The following is a 20,151-nucleotide window of genomic DNA, read 5'->3' on the forward strand; positions in this document are numbered from 1 at the left end:
AAAATATTCACGCAAATAATTTTCGCGCAGGGGTCTAATAAGGCGGAATATGCGCAATATATGATTTCCATTTTTAGGAGTACGTATTTACCTAGAATAAGGCAAAAGAGTAGATGACCCTTTCTTTAAAAGTACGCATTTGCCTGGGATGAAGCAAAATAGTAGATGACTCCTTCTTTAAAAGTACGCATTTGCCCGGAATAGAGCAAATGAGTAGATGACTCCTTCTTTAAAAGTACGCATTTGCCCGGAATAAAGCAAAAGAGTAGATGACTCCATCTTTAAAAGTACGCATTTGCCCGGAATAAAGCAAAATAGTGAATCGTTTTTTATGTACGCACTTGCCCGGGATGGAGCAAGAGTAGATGACTTCTTTAAAAGTACGCATTTGCTCAGAAAAAGGCAAAGAGTAAATGACCCCTTCTTCAAAAGCACGCCTTTTCCAGACAGAATACTAGATGTCCCATTTTTCTAAAGAACGCAAAAGTCGAAGCGTGTATGATTTCTTTTCTACGCATACGATCGAAATTAGATATATGAGCTGATGATTCCATTTTTTAAAGCACTCGATTTCTCCTTCTAACGATTTGGTTGCATTTGGTTGGAAGAATTCTGATGAGCAGATCATTTCTCCATTCGAAGCACGCATTTGAAAAAAAAACTTTGGTAGATCACATTTTTCAGGAATAAGGCAAATTAGCACATTATTTCTTCATTTAAATCCATTTAAATTAAAATTTACCCGGAATTAGGCGAAAAAGTAAATCACTCCTTAAAACACGCATATGCCCAGAATAAGGCAATAATACAGATGTAAATTGAGCTTCTTCCTAGAGTTTTTTATGCCAAGGGGTCGTACACTAATTACGTAAGCATTTATTAGGGGAGGTCTACAATTTTCTTACATTCCATATAAATAAAAAAAAAAATTGTTAGGGAAAAATCTTACATGGGGGAAGGGGGGGTTGAAAAACCCAGAAAAAATGCTTACGTAATTAGTGTACGGCCCCTAAATGGTCGTTATGCCAAATGGCCCTTAAATAATTGACTATTTTTCTTTATTATGCTAAACGGTCGTTATTGTAATTGTTTATTTCTTTTTAACGGTAACCAGTTAGTATATACATACTTTTTATCGGGTCAAGGAAACAAATATTCCAAATGGTCTTTATGCCAAATAACATTATGCCAAATAAAAGTATGCCGGTGATCCGGTGTACAGAGGAACGGCACTATCATCACATGGTTGCTTATGTTCCTGAGCTTTGCGGACGACATCGACCTCATTGGAATCGATCGTAGGGCAGTTGTGGAGCCTTTTGTTCCAGTGAAGAGGAAGACAGCAAGGATAGGCTCAACAATTAACTCTATCAAGGCAAAGTAACCATGTACTTAGGGTAGAGATAGAGGTAGACCTAGTCAGTGGTGTTGATGTTGAAGTAGTGCTTGATGAGGATGTGTTTGAAGTTGTTAATGATTTTATTCATATTGGAACATTTGTGACATGATGTGAGAATGATGTTTCTTGTGAAGTGAAAAGATGTGTTGTTGCTGCGAATCGAGCCTTCTACGGATTGGGTAACCAGCTTGGGTCCCGAAACATGCAGATGTAAACAAAATTTGCTCTGCATAAAACTTTGATTCTACAAGTGGCCCTATACGGACATGAAGCGTGGACGTTAGAAGAGGCGGACAGGAAAGCTTCCGGGTTTTTGACCGAGAAGTGCTAGGTACAATACTCGATGGGAAACTAAAAAATGGTGTTTGGTGCAGACGCATGAATCATGAGCGGTATCAGTTGTACAAAGAAAAAAATATTGTGAATCGTATATAATACGACGGAATGCAGTGGCTGGTCACTATTTACAAATGTCGGAATAAAGAATAGCAAAAACATTATTCAACCGAGAACTGCATATAGGCCACGAACACGTTGGCTGCACGTGGTAGAATCAGACCTGGGACCCTAAACGTTCGGAGAAACTGGAAGAACATGATTGAAGACCAACTATGATGGAACTCTACAAAACAGGCATATGTAAATCGACACTGTAGGTATCCAGGTATTCTTTTCTTTTTTATCATTATCAATCAACAAAAAACAAATTCTACAAACCCTGATGGCCACTGGATAAGATCTTCAGCAATTCGCAGGAAACCAAAATGTGGTGAAATATGAAAAGATCATGGAAGAATTCAATTCTTCAACAACAGAAAACTAATGTCTTTGGTCATTTTGGATACAACTCCTTTTCAAATGTCTAAAAAGTGTCATAGTTAACAAAAAGCAAATGTTTTGCCAACATTGGTGATTTAGGACAGTATTGAAATAAGATATAGGTAGAATACAAATGGCATGGCCTCACGAAATCTTCTTACACGTGTAATTTAATAATCAGCTGTCCTTAATCTATTTGCACAAAGCAGACCAATAAACAGTTTTCCACACCTACCTCTAAACTGTACGGTTTGTTCTGTGAATCCAATCCGGGTTGCATGACGACCAACGGTGGCACCGGTGCGCTATTGTATTTATCGGGTGCTTGCATCTGCGTTCGATACTCGTCCGTCACTATCCCTCGCCTATGGGGGAAAACATATCGGAAATCGCAAGAACGTGAGAAATTGCATTTTGCGAAATAAGTTTTACTGCTGCTTTGTTTTTCCACAGCTAAACCGGCTATGATAATTACCTATCAATTAGCGACGGAGTAATCGGGCCACAGAGGATGTGAAAACAGTTCAAACAAATGTTTCCCTGTGAATAGGGATTGATCGCCTGTTGGCCTCCTTTGGAGGTGAAAGAACCTTTGATCTGTGCGGGAAACGAGTAGAATTTGAAAGTTAAATATTGCTTGTTTCAATAATGGTCTTGTTAGGATGATTCACTTACGTCTTCATTCGTTGTCTGGTCGCTTGTGGTTAAGTAGGTGTGGAAGCCGGCCAGGCCGATCACAGACCACACTGAACAGAAACAAATTACCGCTATTATCACACTGAACGGAGTCTTTTTGACAATGTCAAGAAATTGATCCTCATCTTTAAATACTAAAAATAAAGAAAATGGAGATGAATTGGGGAATTTGCTTTGACAAAAAAATACAGTTTACTTACACAAAACTATATGTGTTGTTGTACAGGAAAATATAAATACTGCTAAGAATGCGAGAGAGACGATAAACATATAGAAGAAACGATAGTTTCGTTTTCCCACGCAGTTGCCCACCTGAGAATAAAAAGTTTAGTTTTAATATTTCGGATATCACGTACAGCACACTCTAACTTTCACCTACTCAGTGACTGAGTAAAATTGTATTGCCGTCTCTCTTTTTCCCACGGATATTTTACTCAATTTCCGTCAAAAGCAGGATTACTCATAGATTTGAGTAGTCATGCGTTTGGTGGAAATTGAGTAAAATTTCCATGAGTAAGAAAGAGAGGGCAATACAATTTTACTCAGTCACTAAGTAGGTGAAAGTTAACGTCCATAACATTTTCCGGCAAACAGTTTAGCAGTATTACTATGCATATTAACAATTGAAGGTTTTAGAAAATATATAACCCTAATTTAGACAATGAATTTAAAAGCAAAAAAATATCAATCGAAGTTTATTTTTATTTTTATTATTTAAATTATATTAACAAAACAAATAAAATAACGAATACAATGTAATAATAAATTTAGGGAAAAAAAGATAGAAGGGAAGGCTAGTTGGTACTATTTATTTGATATATTTCCAGATAAAGATAAAGTGTTAAGTGAAGAAGAAAATTTAAAAAGAGAAGAAAAGGTGAGTGAAAATAGAATTTGAAAATGAAAAGGAAAAAACAGAAGTTTTAGAAAGAAAGGAACAGTATTTTAGGAAGGTAATAGTCTTTAAAAACAAATAGGAAGGCAAATTTAAGCATCAATGAGAATAAATTAAATAAGATAATAACAATATATGTACTGGAAAATAATACCTCGGGTAATTCCCTTCGAAATAAACTTACCCAAGGGCAATGATGATCGAATCGATCAACGCAATTATCACATAAACTACAGTGCGAAGCTCGCGGCGGTCGGAATATTTTACAGGTGAAGCAGTATTTCAGCTTCACGGTTTGCCCCTTAACGAAGACCTCCTTGGTGCGGGGAGGCGGCCGATAGGTCGGGCTGTTGAGCGAATTTGGCACTTCGATTTGCTTCTCGATGTAGGCGGCTTCGTCCTGGGAAGCGCGCGGAATGATACCCGGATCGCTGAACGATGTGCGGAAGAGAGAACTCATCGTGAACACAAATAGAATACCGCCAATGATCGGAATGGCCGGCGTTATCCGTTCCGCTAGGAAGGGACAGCTACAATGAGAGGACGAACGAAATCAGCATACACAAGAAAGGGATGGTTCAAAAAAGGTACTCACTCAAATGCGAAAAATAGTCCGCTGGTTCCGGTGATGAGCACTACGGTAAAATAGAATACTCCAGAGTTTGGCGCCGTCATCAGGTACCCATCGCAGTAAAATTTGTTTCGACCAGCGAAAATTTCCCACTTTTTCGTTACTTTCTGACTGGGCGCCATGGTGCTTCTCAATGCCGCTCAATAATTGGAATCCCTACCTAAATTTGTACTTTCTACCTCTTTCCGTCGCTACAATTTGATTCAATTTTGGAGAACGTATTGATCCTGATGCTTTCCTTGTCTCGTGTCCTGTTGATGTGACGTTTTGTTTCTGTGAATAGGAAGTTTGAAGTTCAGATTATTTTGTTGTATGTGCAATAGATGAAATAAAAACAATTTATTGATTTGATTTAATTTAATCCAGCTAAGAGATCAAGTGCTCAAGGCTAATGCTAATGCTTAGCCTATTATGCTGCGGTGGAGCATATTTATTATTGTACATCAGCATAAATTGGAGCTCTAACCAATATTATGCCATCAGGCGACTTGTCTACTTTTGGTTATTGCGCCAAGTAGTTAAAACCAACAATAATTGCCCACAATTTCTTTTTTAAGCCCCGAGTGACGATCGAAATGGATGACATTTTGTCTAATTTTCCCAATATGAGCTCCATAGGTGGATGCTGTTTTAGCCGACTTGGGACAAGTGGCTGTTGATTTTGAACATACGAAAGATAAAGATGGGTTGATGTTTGATTGGTTGCAAATTAACTTACGTTGAAAAAAGCATGTAAACGAAAGCAGAAATTCAAAACACCTGCTCACGTGGAGCGATGCAAAACGTAATGCGTTAGGTGGGAATGCCGCAAAAACGCACCAACAGAAAAATTCAATTGTAAACCTTATTCTAGGCAATTACTTGCTTATTATTTTGCATAAACAGCGAGAACTCTGCCTCCTATCTGATATTATTACGTCAAAATACATAATTACAATGATTGGATCCTTATTTTCGACACAGCGTACATTTTTTTTAGTTTAGTAGGGGTCAGTGACGTGAAATGTCATATCGATGTCATGGGACTAATTTGTTAATAACTTTTTTCACAAGTAATTTACAATCGTATGTTTTATATGAATATAAAGCCTTCAAAGGATACTAAAACTTTTTCTAATAGGTCATTGCTCTAAAACTGAAATTGGCGCCGTGAGAGCCGAATTAGTGTCAAATGACATTAATGTCATGACATTCCGTGACATTTTTTTAAATTCGTTATCGTGCCTCATACTGTGTATTTAGAACACTGACCTGTTTGGCAAACTTGTAGGGTCCTTTGAGCATTATATGTTAATAAAAAAATCCGAATTGTACATAACTTTTGAAAAAAGTTATTAGCAAATTAGTAATAGCAACCCCATGACATTTTTTTGACATTTCCCATCTCTGGTAGGGGTAGTAGGGGCAATATGAACATACGGGGCAATATGAGCCACCCTCATTTTGAGCTTATTGACAAGTTTTATCATGTAAAAGTTATATGATCTTTAAAAGGATGCTACACATATGCATCAACGTGAAAACCGCATTAAAATTCAATTCAAACATGAAAATACACTTGAAAATGTAAATTTCCGCTGCATAGGCAAAATTATTATAAGATTTGAAGTTTATAAATAAGGTTTTGACACAAAATTGATTAAAATACAGGTAAAAAATACACCACAATCAAAAGATATATTAAAATTGAGTATTGTACACACATGTTTGTTTTGATACAAATCTGAATTTATCATAAAACTTTTTTTTCCCAAAACCAGTCTCTATGGGGCAATATGGGCATACCTGTACAGAGCAAGATATCAGGCCTTAAAATACGAACAAGTTCGAATTTCAGTAGTCAAATACAAGAATATTATCATATATGTAAGATTCATTACGGAAAAATTACAACAGCGCATTACTGCGATTGAAACAGAAAAAATAACCATTGGCCAGTTGAAATGTGGCTGTTCAAACGGTGAAGAGTGGCAAATCGGTTCAGTCCGCTGTTGTGCGGTTTTTTAATTTTATTTGGTATGGAATACTCACAACTGTTGTAGGAATATCATATTCTTCCATATTACGATACTTTTTTCGCCTAAATAAACGTTTTGGATGGGTGGCCCATACTGCCCCAAATGGTGGCTCATATTGCCCCGTATAGTCGGGAACACACATTGAAATCAATACATTTTCAAAAGTGCATTCCAACAATTTCCAAACGCATTTTTCGTCATTCATCGACGTTATATGAAAGGTAACATTCTCTAGTATAAGTCAACTACATTTGAACGATGTTTTTTGAGCTTTTCAGCGCTTTTCGGAACGATTTCCTTAGGTGGCCCATATTGCCCCGATCACCCCTAAGTGCGTCTGATACCTCTCTACGTCGATCAGCTGTTGTGAATCCTCTCAATACTCTCACGTGTTGCAACTTCCCGAATAAAAAAGAAGACACTTTCCCATACTTCAGATGAAATACTTTTTGAATGATCGCATGAAATGATCTTTGAAGTTCTTTGAATAGAATAAGCGATCCTGATCCATTATATCAATACCATATATTTTACCATATTGCCATTATATCTGTTACCGCCGGTAAATAAATACCTGGTCGCGAAAGGGTCAAAGCATGTTTAGATTGTATTTTTTCACTCCTTATCTTTATCACAGCACGGGTACAAGTAGGTCATGGTAATAAATTTTGAGAGTTCGATGGCAGTGTTCAGTGCGAGAGATGCCAGGAGTGGTACCACTTCCAGTGTGTCGGCGTAGACGAGAGCGTAGCGGAAGTCGTCTGGTATTGCGCGACCTGTTTGGGAGAGGATAGATCCATCCGTACATCACTGGGTGCTGCAGGTAACACAGCTATTCATCCACTGGCACTTGAGCATGCTGGAAAAATGGAGAGTAATAGCTCGGGAGTCGGTAAGTCAGCTAAGGAGAATTTTACAAAAAGAAGTCAGCTGAGTATGGCTAAAGCGCAGGAGGTCGTGAATAAAGACGATGGTAATATTGAGACAGGAGATCAGGCGTACATAGAGTCAGGCAAGAAGCAAGTAGAAAGCGAAGAGAAAGATTTGTTGCATGCACTGACAGAAGTATTGAGTCATTATCGTAAGCGTGTTGAGCGATCCGAGTCGGTTCCGGTTCAGAGAACTAGTTGTGTTCGTGAGCGTGTGAAGAAAGCTGTCAGCTATCGTCGGCGGAGTCGACGCGAACTCGGGCGCTAAAGGAGATGAAGGAACTAGACGAATGGAACCGTTTAGAAGAACTTGAGGAGGAGAATCAACGAAATATTCTTGAGCTACAGAAGAAGCGGATTGCTCGGCAGAAAAAAATGATGCAGAGACGTCTGGAATTGAAGCAGATAATAGAAGATGGAACTGGCAAAGACGATTTAGCATTGAGCGGCGATGAATTTCCAGAATTTGCTCAAGAAAGGCCGCAGCTGTCAACTGCAAATCTGCCTCATCACAATTCGATTCGTCTACCAAAGTCTCAGAGCAGTCTGAGACCGTCGAATAGGGTAGGACGAGTAAGCCTCCCTCGACCGTCATTCGAGTCTCATACAGAAACTATAGTTCGCATTTCGACCATACAGTTGACTTTGATGAAGAGGATTTCGAGCGGAGCTCGAGTGGCTTTAAGGAAGCTCCAACGCAATTGCAGATTGCATCCCGGCAAGTGTTTCCTAGAAGTCTTCCGAAGTTTGCCGGTGCTGTTGAAGAATGGCCAATATTCATTAGCGCATATGAGCAGGCGAATAAGTCATGTGGATTTACGAAAGCTGAGAACTTGGTCCGTCTGCAAGAAGCTTTGCAGGGCAAGGCATTGGATGCAGTACAAAATCGCCTCTTACTACCTGAAAATGTGCCGTTGATAATCAAGAAGCTGCGGAAGAGATTCGGGAATCCGGAGATTCTGTCGACAAGATTGGCTAACCGGATCCTGGAATTGGAAGGACCCAAGGCAGAGAGCCTCGAGTCGGTAATCGAGTTTGGTAGTGCAGTTGAGGAATTCACTCAGCATCTCAAAGCTGCGGGTTTAGCCGATCATCTCAAAAATCCCATTCTCATGCAAAGTTTGATCCAAAAGTTGCCTTCGTACTATGCCATGGAGTGGGTGGAATACAAGCGACGCGCACAGTTGGTCGATTTGGAAACGTTTGGAGCTTTTATGGAAAGTCTTGTGGAGAAAGCGTTGGAAGCAACTTTCGAAAAGGCGGATGTGGATGAGAAGGTCAAGAAGAAAGATAAGCTCAAAGCAAAGGGATTCGTTCATACGATGAATGGAGGGAATTCTCTATGGAACAGTCAGTCTAGTCAGAAGGGTGTTGCGAAGAATCCGGATCAGTCAACCGAAGCACAACATCGGGACACGAACACGAGATGCTCCGTATGCCAGAAATTGTGACATTTTGGTCGAAACTGTTCGGAGTTCGTGTCACAAAGCATGGAAGAACGATGGAAGACGGTAGAGCGGCTGGATCTGTGTCCGTGTTGTATGTACGATCACGGAGAGCGGCCATGTCGTATAAGGAAGCGCTGTACGGTGGATGGCTGCCCTGAGTTTCACAATCCTTTGCTGCACAGTGGATCTGGGTCAGAGTGTACGACGCTAGAGGTTCAATGCCACAGTCATCGTCAACTGAATCCAACGGTGTTGTTTCGAATGGCTCCAGTGACCCTGTACAACGGATGGAGAAAAGTCGATACCCTAGCATTGATAGACGAAGGATCTGCGGTAACCTTGATCAATAGGAAGCTGGCAAAATTGTTGAAAGCAGATGGACCGGTTCAGCCGTTGCAGATGTATTGGATGAATGGTGTTCAGCAAAAGGAAAGAAAATCGAAGATTTTAAAGATCAAAGTTTCTGCCAAAGGTTCGTCATGTCTATTCGATCTTGTTGATGCTCGAACTGTTCAGAAGTTGGAGCTCCCTGCCCAAAAAATGAATGCGGAGCACTTGAGTGTTTTTAATCATTTGAATGGCTTGGATGTATCGAGTTACAGTTCAGTTGCACCTCAAATGTTGATAGGGATCGACAACATCCACCTTATTGCTCCACTGGAGTCTAGAATAGGAGAATCTGGAGAACCAGTAGCTGTTCGGTCCGAACTAGGCTGGACGGTATAGGGCATCGTCTGAAGCTATAAGAGAGTAGGCGCTGAGAGACCGCTCGGAGAGCGGAAATGTGTGATGAAGTCGCACAATAATATATTTTGATTCGACAGGGTCTTCAGCCTGTATAGGGAAGACGCCTGGCCAAAGCGGAAGGAGGCTACAGCCAACGAAGAAGCAAGTTGCAGAATAGTATCAGTAGAGCGGAACTGATTAATTAGAAAGCAGATTAGTAAAGGTAATCCCTGCACAGCCTGAAGCAGCCACAGGGTTTACGGGTGGGGGAATGTTACCGCCGGTAAATAAATACCTGGTCGCGAAAGGGTCAAAGCATCATCCCGACAAGAAAGCTGTGAACGCACCCTTATATTTGACGTTTCTTGCTGCAGCATAAATTTACATACGGATATACGTGCGTTTGTGTGAGTGTCAATAATATGAGTAAAGAAACAGATGATCGTTGTAATGTTGTATTTTATAATTAGGAAAGCTTTGATCACCGCGTGACTTTATCGAAATTAATTTATTGGCTCAGCCAATAAATTAATTTCGATAATGTTGTATTTGTTGTTTGTTTACTAAGTACATAAGCGATGTAAAGTCTCCATCATGAAATATGTGTAGTTTGTTGCGCTATTAAGTCAAGTTAACCGTTTATGTTCTCCGGAGGAGATTGAATTTGTAGTGATACTTACCGACTCTTGCTCATCACCAGAGGCGAAGCTAGGGAGTGTTTGGGAAAGTGGAAAACTAAATTTTGAGTTTATTGGAAATATACTCCAAAATTGTTTTCTTTGCACCCGGAGGGTGCAACAATATCGTCGGATTATTGTATGAGCAAATGTCAATATAATCGAGTTATTTTCGTCAGGTTATTGTTAGGAAGTTTTGATGCGTGCAATTCTGCAACGGGTGCCCTCAGTATTATCCAACAAAGTTTTTGTTAATCGTGTCACTATACTAATGAAAATTGTGCAATAAATATGTTAGCCAACATAGTGTGGTTGTTATCCGTTCATCTGTTGTGCGAAAACAGGTAAGTTCATTCAGAAAATTCCATTTCCCAATGGCAGAAGAAAAAATCTTGAATAGCCTGCCTGCTTGACCCTCTCTCGCCCTTGGTGTCTGTGGAGCACCATCAAATTTTGCACCCTCTAACCTTCATCGAATTGTTTCAACAACAAAAAGCAATATTCGGTATGTTTTTATGGTTCCATTAGACTGCAAATATAATTAATTATGAGTACGAATTGTTGAACTATTGAAAACAATTAATTAACTATTAATTTACAATCAAAAACTGTTTTTTTTCACTAATTTTAACTATGCCAAATAACTTTTGTTCTAGAATTTTTCACAAAGATGATTCCTTCCTATTGAAGTTTTTGAAAAAAGTCATGGATGACAAAGGGTTAAGCCGATCAAATATGGCTGCTTAAAAATTATGTCAAAGTGATTTTTCAAAAGTACAGGAATCTAGCGTAGTGTAACTAAAATGTGCTCGATACACTTTTCTTAAGTAGCGGTGATAAAATATATATCCCTACAAAACGATGTGATTTGATTTATGTGCGTGATGAGCCAACATTTTATCCTATGCCAATATTACCTCCCGTAACCCTTATCGATTCTTCGCGGTTTTCATGTACCCCTGACTATAAAAAACCGCGTGAAATAACTTCAAAAAATAACTTTAGTGAGCTTAAAAAACCCTGATTAATCCACCTAGCAGTGTTGTTGCCTTTCTCGTGCAAAAATACTAAAAATACGAGTGTTTTTTAGCGTAAACCATAACTACTGATCTTTTAGTCCAATCTGACCAATTTTCGATAACAAACAATGGGACAGGATTCCCCGTCGAATGAAACTTGTTGCGAGTAATTCGGCCAAGTTCCAAAAAGTGTGTCTACGAAATTTTGTACACATACACACACATAACAGACATCATCTCAGTTCGTCGAGCTGAGTCGATTGGTATATAACACTATTGATCTCCGAGCCTTCTATTGAAAGATTGGGTTTGGGGTGATCATATAGCCTTTACGTATACTTAGTGTACGAGAAACACAAAAAGGGTCAACGGTAAGACAATCAGAAGCAAGTCGAACAAGCTATACGTTATCTACAACTACACACTGTGAGTCAACGCTTGAAACTGTATCCGCCAGCTCCGTTAATTGTTACAAAAACGCTTATGATTTGATAGAAAAAAAAACTTACATTTGGGTGCTTCTCTGCTGTGACTTTCGCTGCACCCGTGGTTTCTCGTGTTGGATTGTACCGCTCGCTCCGATGAAATCATTTTTGACCGGCGACAACAGTGCCGTTTGGTGTGATGTGTGGTTTAACTTTGCTTCAACTGTTTGTTGTTTTAATATGTTTTCATTTCTCCTTTTTTATTTCGCTGCCCGAAGCTTGCGTCTTCAGAATTCCGCGCGCAAGTCGTTGCCGTCACTGAATGTATGTGATCCAACCGGGCGGATAGTAAATGCCAAGTGTTTGTAGTATTACCTCATCGCATCAGTCTAATCTAATGTGACGTCGGAAATGTTGCCTATAATTCCGAAGCCGATTCGTAATGTACATCGTGAATATTTGAAGATGCAGCAATGTGGACGGGTGAATCTGGCTGCAATCACGTGTTCCTGCAATGAGACGATGTACAAGAAATGTATAAGTCACTGCTGCAAGTATCACAAAAGTAGCAATAATTTGATTGGTATTGCTGTGTGTTAATGTCCTAAGTATGTACATCTATTATTTATGTCAATTTTGTAGCTATACCGACAGCTACACTGATCTATTTAGTAACTGAAATCGAATTGTGTCATTTGATTTCTTGCATATAGAAAAAGTTCTTTAGTAAAATATTAAGAAACAAAAATTATTTACTATGTAATTCTTTATTTTCCGGTAAGAATTGTTTTTAATAAATTAATTTAATTACTAGACAGAGAATTATTTGGAAACACAATGCTTATGAATCGTTATAAGGAAAAAATGTTAAAAAAAACTTGAAGAATTCTAAATTATGATGACATTTTTAAAACATTAACTCGTATACAACATGAATTTTACCGAACCTAAGTTTCAAGTTTCGTAAAGATAAAGTCTCCTTAATAAAGACAAAAAAAAAGTTTCGTAAAATGTGATCCAAAATCTTGAATTTGATGCAGAAATTGCTTTGGAAAACTCTGAAATTTTTTTCAGAAATTTCAGCGAAAGTTGATTTTCTGTGAAAATTTCTAGGATTTTTTTCAGAAATTGTGCAGAAAATACTTCAATTCTTGTGAAATCTTTCTCCAGGAGTTCAAACGGAAATTCCAACAGAAATCCGATAGCGAATGTCAGCACAAAAACTTCCGGAAATTCTTTCATACCATAAATTCAAGGCAGAATATTTTGTAGACATTCCTGCTGTCTTTCAGGAATTTCCGCGGGAACTGCACGTCAATTATTATAAAAACTTCTCCGCGAATCCCTGAAAAAAAAATCTCCTTCAAATACAAGCGGATTTTTTCATGAATTCCGGTAGAAATCTTTTTGAGAATTCCTGTAGATATTGTTTGGTGAATTCCTAAGAAAAACATTCCGAAAATTATTTCCCAAATTCAAGGCGAATTTTTTACGGAATTTTACATAAAGATTTATGCGGTTATCGCTACAGAAATTACATTGAAAGTTCCTCCAATAGAAACGAAGTTAGGAAGCTTTTTATAACGAAGGTGGATTTTTTTTCCAGATACAGGCAACTTACCCAACTTAGGAAGTAGTGCGCTGGATTCGCCTAAAGATGCGCTGAACAATGCATCAATTAGTTTAACAGATAAAACTTCGGTTCGGAAGTCCCGATGTCCGAATTCTAATGTGGTGCTACGCCGACAATATCGTGCTATGTGGTTCATCGTAGAAGGGTTAATCAATCAGAAACTAAGAAATATCTCGGAATTATGTCAAAATTGACGTGACAAAAAAATGGATATTCAGAAACGATGAAAAATGACAACAAGTGAAGTTCTTACCCTTATAATGCTTGTTAAACGAGTGCTCAAGAGTATAATGCATTCAATAATGGCTTGGAAATATAAAAAAATGGGTAAGCATAGACTTCAAATGTGGAGTCCCTTCTCAACGACATTTTGCAATCGAAAACAAAACCCTACGCTACTTATTCATTAAATTTCCACCCAAAACTAAATCCGCGCGAAGCCTCAAAACCGTTATGTAAATCCGCATTAAATGCGCGAGAACAGCAAAACCCGCGAAAATCGCGAAATCCTCGTAGTCGTAACAATCCTGCGCTTTATATACGGCGTTGCCTAAACGTATGCCCAAGCTTTGCTGTAGACCTCTCGATCCCGAAGTCCATGGTTCGAACCCACTCTGCCTTTCATAAGACGGCCTTGGAGCAATTTTTCAAACTTTATATATTTTGCTAACAGATTTACATTTGATTTGGTTGATGATAATGGTAGGTACAAATGATTTTTATTTTGAACTTTTTTTACAAACGGTGGTGCGAAAATAGTGACTTTAGTGACTTTTGGATGCAAATAGTGACTTTTTAGTGACTAGTTCAAAATAGTGACCAAGTCACTAAAAAGTGACTTGCTACCAGCCCTGTGCGCGGCTACAAAGCAAGACCATGATGATGAGGGTTCCCGTTCCGATCTAGGAAATTTTCGGGTTGGAAATTGTCTCGACGTCCCTGGGCATAAAAGTATCATCATGTTACATCATGATATACGATGCAAAATGGTTATTTGAGTTAGAAACCTCTCAGTTAATAGCTGTGCGTATGAACACTAAGCTTCAAGGCGATGTTCCAGTGGGGGATGTAATGCCAATGAAAATAATATTAATTTATATAGAAACATTAGTATGACCAAAACTTTTCACAATATGGACCTAATCTACACATGGATCAAGCTGATTTATGAACGGTAATCGGGTAATTAGATAATTCGTATACTGCCAGTGGACGCATAATTGTCCCACATATATAGGGAATCCCAGCAAACATGGGACAATTATGCGTCCACCGGCAGTATGCTGCAACGCATCCAATGTTTTCCTATCATGCACTTCTTAACGGGTCCATCGATATTTCACAACAATGCCTATCTCACACATTGCTTACCGCAAATTTTATGTGCTATACGTGCGCAATTTAACGTTCAATCAATCGATAACAAAAAGAAGAACAATTGACCCGAACCAATTTACAAAAGTGAGATAGCGATTAAAGTGGAATCACCTCCATTGCAGTACATAGCCATATTATAGATGCCGATACTCGAACTATTCCCCCAGTATTGTAACGTCACCGGTTCGACATGATGATGCCATATGTTTTGGCAGAGCGAAGAGGAAACAAAAAAGTGAAAATCAGTGAAAACCACATCGATTGGCCACCGATGACGTTAATAGTACCTGATCGATAATTATGAAATCTGGCGCTTCTGTTTCTACTAGCACGAACGTTATCACAGTAAAAACGGGAGGCTATTATACACAGCGATTGATATGTGTTCTGCAATGGTGCACTGTTTGTCGAATGGGTATAAGAGTCTCTATCTAAATCCTAATGACTTGGCGCATAGCATGTTAATGAAATTGACTCCCCACTGATAAGAACTAATTCGTTGCTTCACGTCGCTAATGATTCTATTGATCGCAGATTGTGTTCTGATAGTCTACTTTCGTAGTACACATTGCTGGTTATATCTTTGGTGTAATCCCTAAAAACATGACAAAGTTTTTCGATATTTGCAAATTCTATAAGTATGTACCATGTGTATGTAAGTGTGCCAAAAAGGTGATTTTTCCTATACGTTTTGAAATTAATATTTTGGACAACATTTTTCACACCATTGTTCGATCAGGTTTATTTTCAATAGGAAACAATAGGGAAGGATCGTCGAATACAACTTGTTACGAGAAAATCGGTTAAATATAATAGTGCTTGAGTTTTTGTCTTTCTCATACAACAAATATGTAGGTCTCCAGTAGCCTTGCGAGCAAAGGCGTAGGATTGCCAATCCGGAGATGCTGAGTTTGATTCTCGGTCTACGATGTTTTCTCGACTCTCTGGGCATAATGTATCCATTGCACTTGCCACACAAGATACATACTCATGCAATGGCGGGCATAGAAAAGCTTTCAATTAATAACTGAGGAATAGCTAATAGAATACTAAGTTGAAAAGCAGGCGAAGTTCCAGTTGGAATGTAGAGCCATTGAAGAAGAAGAAGAAGATACAACAAGTTGGGCTAAACATATACCACGTGGACAGTTAGGGGGGAGAGGGTGTATGGCGAATGTCCATGGTTCCTATATTTTTTTTGAGAATTCATATGAGCAGTTGGGGGCAGCATGGACTATGTCCAAGGGCTTGACGATCCCTCCCCAGGCCATCTGCGAGTTGTAGCGCCTGCCTAGGTTGTGGTGGGGTTTGACAGTGGGCCCTGTTAAACTTCTATAAAAAGCTGCATGTATCCGCAAGTAGGGTCCGCCAAAGCGAACGTGTGCCGCTCAAAGCGCACAAGCCCAAGTCCTGGTGTTAGGTAGGACGCTAAACAGCCCTGACACGACGGCCCTTCGACGAGACAGGAGGTTTGCGCAGGCCCAATAAGCCGCCTTTAAAAACAATAATTATTATTAAGAACGACATAGAAGATAATACGACTCGATACAATCGGCTACGACCTAGGCGACGAATAAAGGATCACGATTGGAAGCTTGGAACATGGAACTGCAAGTCGCGGACGTCAAAATCGTCATAGGTGACATGAACGCTTAGGTAGGAAGGGAGAAAATGTATAGACCGGATAGTTTGGATACCGTATCGAACGACAACGGCCAACGATGCCTACACTTTGCAGCCTTCCGCGGAATGGTAGTCTGAAACACTTTCTTCCCCCGCAAGAATATCCACAAGGCCACATGGAAATCACCTAATCAAGTAACGGAAAACCAAATCGACCACGTTCTAATCGACGGTAAATTCTTCTCCGACATCACGAACGTACGCACTTACCGCAGTGCGAATATTGAATCCGACCACTACCTCGTTGCAGTATGTCTGCGCTCAAAACTCTCGACGGTGTACATCACGCATCGGAGTCGTCCGCCGCGGCGAAACATTGGGCGGCTACAAGACGGTAGACTAGCCTAAGACTACGCGCAGCAGCTGGGACAGGCACTTCCAACGGAAGAGCAGCTAGGCCCAGCATCTCTTAAAGATAGCTGAAGAGATATTCGATCCTCCATTGGAAGCACCGCAACCGCTGCACTAGGCACGGTGGCTCCGGATCAGAGAAACGACTGGTATGACGGCGACTGAAAGTAGTTAGTTGAGGAGAAGAATGCAGCATGGGCGAGATTACTGCAACACCGCACGAGGCAAACGAGGCACGATACAAACGGGCGCGGAACAGACAAAACTCGACTTTTTGGAGGAAAAAGCGCCAGCAGGAAGATCGAGACCGTAAGAGACGGAGGAACTGTACCGCGCTAATAACGCACGAAAGTTCTATGAGAAGTTGAACCGTTCACGTAAGGGCCACGTGCTACAGCCCGATATGTGTAAGGACATAAACGGGAACCTTCTTACAAACGAGCGTGAGGTGATCCAAAGGTGGCACTACGAAAAGCACCTGAATGGCGATATGGCAGACAACGGTAGCGGTATGGTAATGAACCTAGGAGCACGCGCGCAGGACATGCGACTTCCGGTTCCGAATCTCCAGGAAATCCAGGAGGAGAACGGCCGGCTGAAAAACAACAAAGAGCCTGGAGTTGACCAACTACCAGGAGAGCTGTTTAAATACGGTGGTGAGGCACTGGCTAGAGCGCTGCACTAGGTAATTACCAAGGTTTGGGAGGATGAGGTTCTGCCGCAGGAGTGGATAAGGTGTCGTGTGTACCATCTACAAAAAGGACGATAAGCTGGATTGTAGCAACTACCGCGCAATCACATTGCTGAACGCCGCCTACAAGGTACTCTCCCAAATTTTATGCCGCCGACTAACACCAATTGCAAGAGAGTTCGTGGGGCAGTACCAGGCGGGATTTATAGGTGAACGCTCTTTTTTTTTTTTTTTTTTTATTCACAAGGGAGAATGCATGTACACACTAACCCAGTACACGTGCATTGTAGTTGCCAAACTACCACACGGAAGTGTTCTGGTGTGTCGGACTCGACCATACCGGTAATACCGACTAAACTCCCTTGGGCTCCACCATCGTTTCCCCAGGAACTACCTCGCAGTACTACTTCTGGGGGGACGGCAGTACTAAGCGTACTCACTCATTATCGCTCACACAGGCACTCGTCCCACGCGAGACTGACTCGCACCCCATTCACTCCATTTGAGTCTTACTTGGATGCTCTCCCGGACGCTCCGCTGCCATGCCTCGAGGTGTCAATAGCGGTAACTGCCTGGGCCTACAGATATTGCGCTACGACACTCTGCCTCAGCACGAGCAGATCAATCACACCACTGCCGAAGCAGACCATACGCTACCCTGCCGAAGCAGGGACACTCCCCATGCACCACATGTGCACAACTGTAGGTGTGTGGGTACAACCCACTGCTACCCTGCCGCCGAAGCAGCTTCTCCAAAGACCATTCGCTCCATGTGACCCTTTTCAGGTGCTCACTCTAACACTCCACTGCAATGCCTCGAGGTGTCGATGGGATACCTCGACTCCTGCCTCAGCATGTGCAGTCCATACTCAGACTTCTGCTGCGCTTTGAGGTGACAATAGCGGCGGAGACACGCTATGACACTCCTGCCTCAGCACAACCAGATCACTCACTCCCTGCCGAAGCAGCTCACGCGCTACCCTACCGAAGTAGGTACACTCCACAACTTATTCTAACACTCCACTGCCATGCCTCGAGGTGTCGATAGCGGTAGCAACGCTACGACACTCTTACCTTAGCATGTGCAGTCCATACTCAGACTTCTGCTGCGCTTCGAGGCTGCCATAGCGGCGGCGACTCGCTATGACACTCCTGCCTCAGCACAAACAGATCACTCACTCCCTGCCGAAGCAGCTCACGCACTACCCTACCGAAGTAGGGACACTCCACATGCCAGTTGGCACTCCCTCCCTGGGCTTGTGCTTTTGAAGCGGCACACAGTCGCTTTGATAGAGTCCGCTTACGGGCACTTGTGGTTTTTGGGAGGGATTTTAGCAGAGCCCACTGCTAAATCCCACCACGCCCTAGGCAGTTCTCCCTGACTCGCAGACAGCTGGGGAGGGGTCGTCAAGCCCTTGGACATCATGCTGTCCCTGATGTCCCTGCTGCCCCCGCTCTACCACAGACCAAGTGTTCGCCATACGTCAGGTATTGCAGAAATGCCGCGAATACAACGTGCCCACACATCATCTATTTATCGACTTCAAAGCCGCATATGATACAATCGATCGGGACCAGCTATGGCAGCTAATGCACGAAAACGGATTTCCGGATGAACTGATACGGTTGATCAAGGCGACGATGGATCGGGTGATGTGCGTAGTTCGAGTTTCAGGGGCATTCTCGAGTCCCTTCGAAACCCGTAGAGGGTTACGGCAAGGTGATGGTCTTTCGTGTCTGCTATTCAACATCGCTTTGGAGGGAGTAATACGACACGAGTGGTACGATTTTCACGAAGTCCGTCCAGTTATTTGGTTTCGCCGACGACATTGATATCATGGCACGTAACTTTGAGAGGATGGAGGAAGCCTACATCAGACTGAAAAGCGAAGCTAAACGGATTGGACTAGTCATCAACACGTCGAAGACGAAGTACATGATATGAAGAGGCTCAAGAGAGGTCAATGTAAGCCACCCACCACGAGTTTCTATCGGTGGTGACGAAATCGAGGTGGTTGAAGAATTCGTGTACTTGGGCTGACTGGTGACCGCCGATTACGATACCAGCAGAGAAATTCGGAGACGCATGGTGGCTGGAAATCGTACGTACATTGGACTCCGCAAGACGCTCCGATCGAATAGAGTTCGCCGCCGTACCAAACTGACTATCTACAAAACGCTTATAAGACCGGTAGTTTTCTACGGACACGAGACCTGGACCAAGATTTTTTTATGTACAGGTTATCCGACTTGTCAATATCCCCAACTCAGCCATCTTGGATTTTTATATGGAATTTATGCTCGTTTGTTTACGTTTTGCACTGAAAATGTATGTATCCCCCCCCCCCGCGCTGGTTATTCCCATCTATTGACAAAGTCGGATAACCTGTACATAAAAAAAATCTCGTAGAGCACCAACGCGCACTGGGAGTTTTCGAAAGAAAAGTGTTGCGTACCATCTATGGCGTGGTGCAGATGGCGGACGGTACGTGGAGGAGGCGAATGAACTACGAGTTGCATCAGCTGTTGGGAGAACCATCCATCGTTCACACCGCGAAAATCGGAAGACTGCGGTGCGCCGGGCACGTAGCCAGAATGTCGGACAGTAATCCGGTGAAAATGGTTCTCGACAACGATCCGACGGGAACAAGAAGGCGAGGTGCACAGCGGGCAAGGTGGATCGATCAGGTGGAGGGCGATTTGCGGACCCTCCGCAGACTGCGTGGCTGGCGAA

The 20,151-nt window shown here is 41.5% G+C and overlaps 1 protein-coding gene across 4 annotated transcripts in view; it reads right to left on the minus strand.

Moving 5' to 3' along the window:
• LOC134211527 (palmitoyltransferase app) overlaps positions 1–20,151 on the minus strand; it is an 81,304-nt gene that overhangs the window by 25,588 nt on the left and 35,565 nt on the right. For all 4 annotated transcript variants that reach the window (XM_062688451.1, XM_062688449.1, XM_062688450.1 and 1 more), the window contains exons 3-9: positions 11,767–12,191; positions 4,405–4,713; positions 3,994–4,339; positions 3,115–3,226; positions 2,894–3,048; positions 2,694–2,815; positions 2,454–2,583 (exon numbers count right to left, since the gene is read on the minus strand). In XM_062688451.1, the coding sequence (XP_062544435.1) occupies positions 2,454–2,583; positions 2,694–2,815; positions 2,894–3,048; positions 3,115–3,226; positions 3,994–4,339; positions 4,405–4,562 (1,023 nt within the window). In that variant the 5' untranslated portion in view covers positions 4,563–4,713; positions 11,767–12,191. The remainder of the gene's footprint in view (positions 1–2,453; positions 2,584–2,693; positions 2,816–2,893; positions 3,049–3,114; positions 3,227–3,993; positions 4,340–4,404; positions 4,714–11,766; positions 12,192–20,151) is intronic.

Source organism: Armigeres subalbatus, chromosome 2, assembly GCF_024139115.2.
Source record: "Armigeres subalbatus isolate Guangzhou_Male chromosome 2, GZ_Asu_2, whole genome shotgun sequence".
Classification (NCBI taxonomy): Eukaryota; Metazoa; Arthropoda; class Insecta; order Diptera; family Culicidae; genus Armigeres; species Armigeres subalbatus.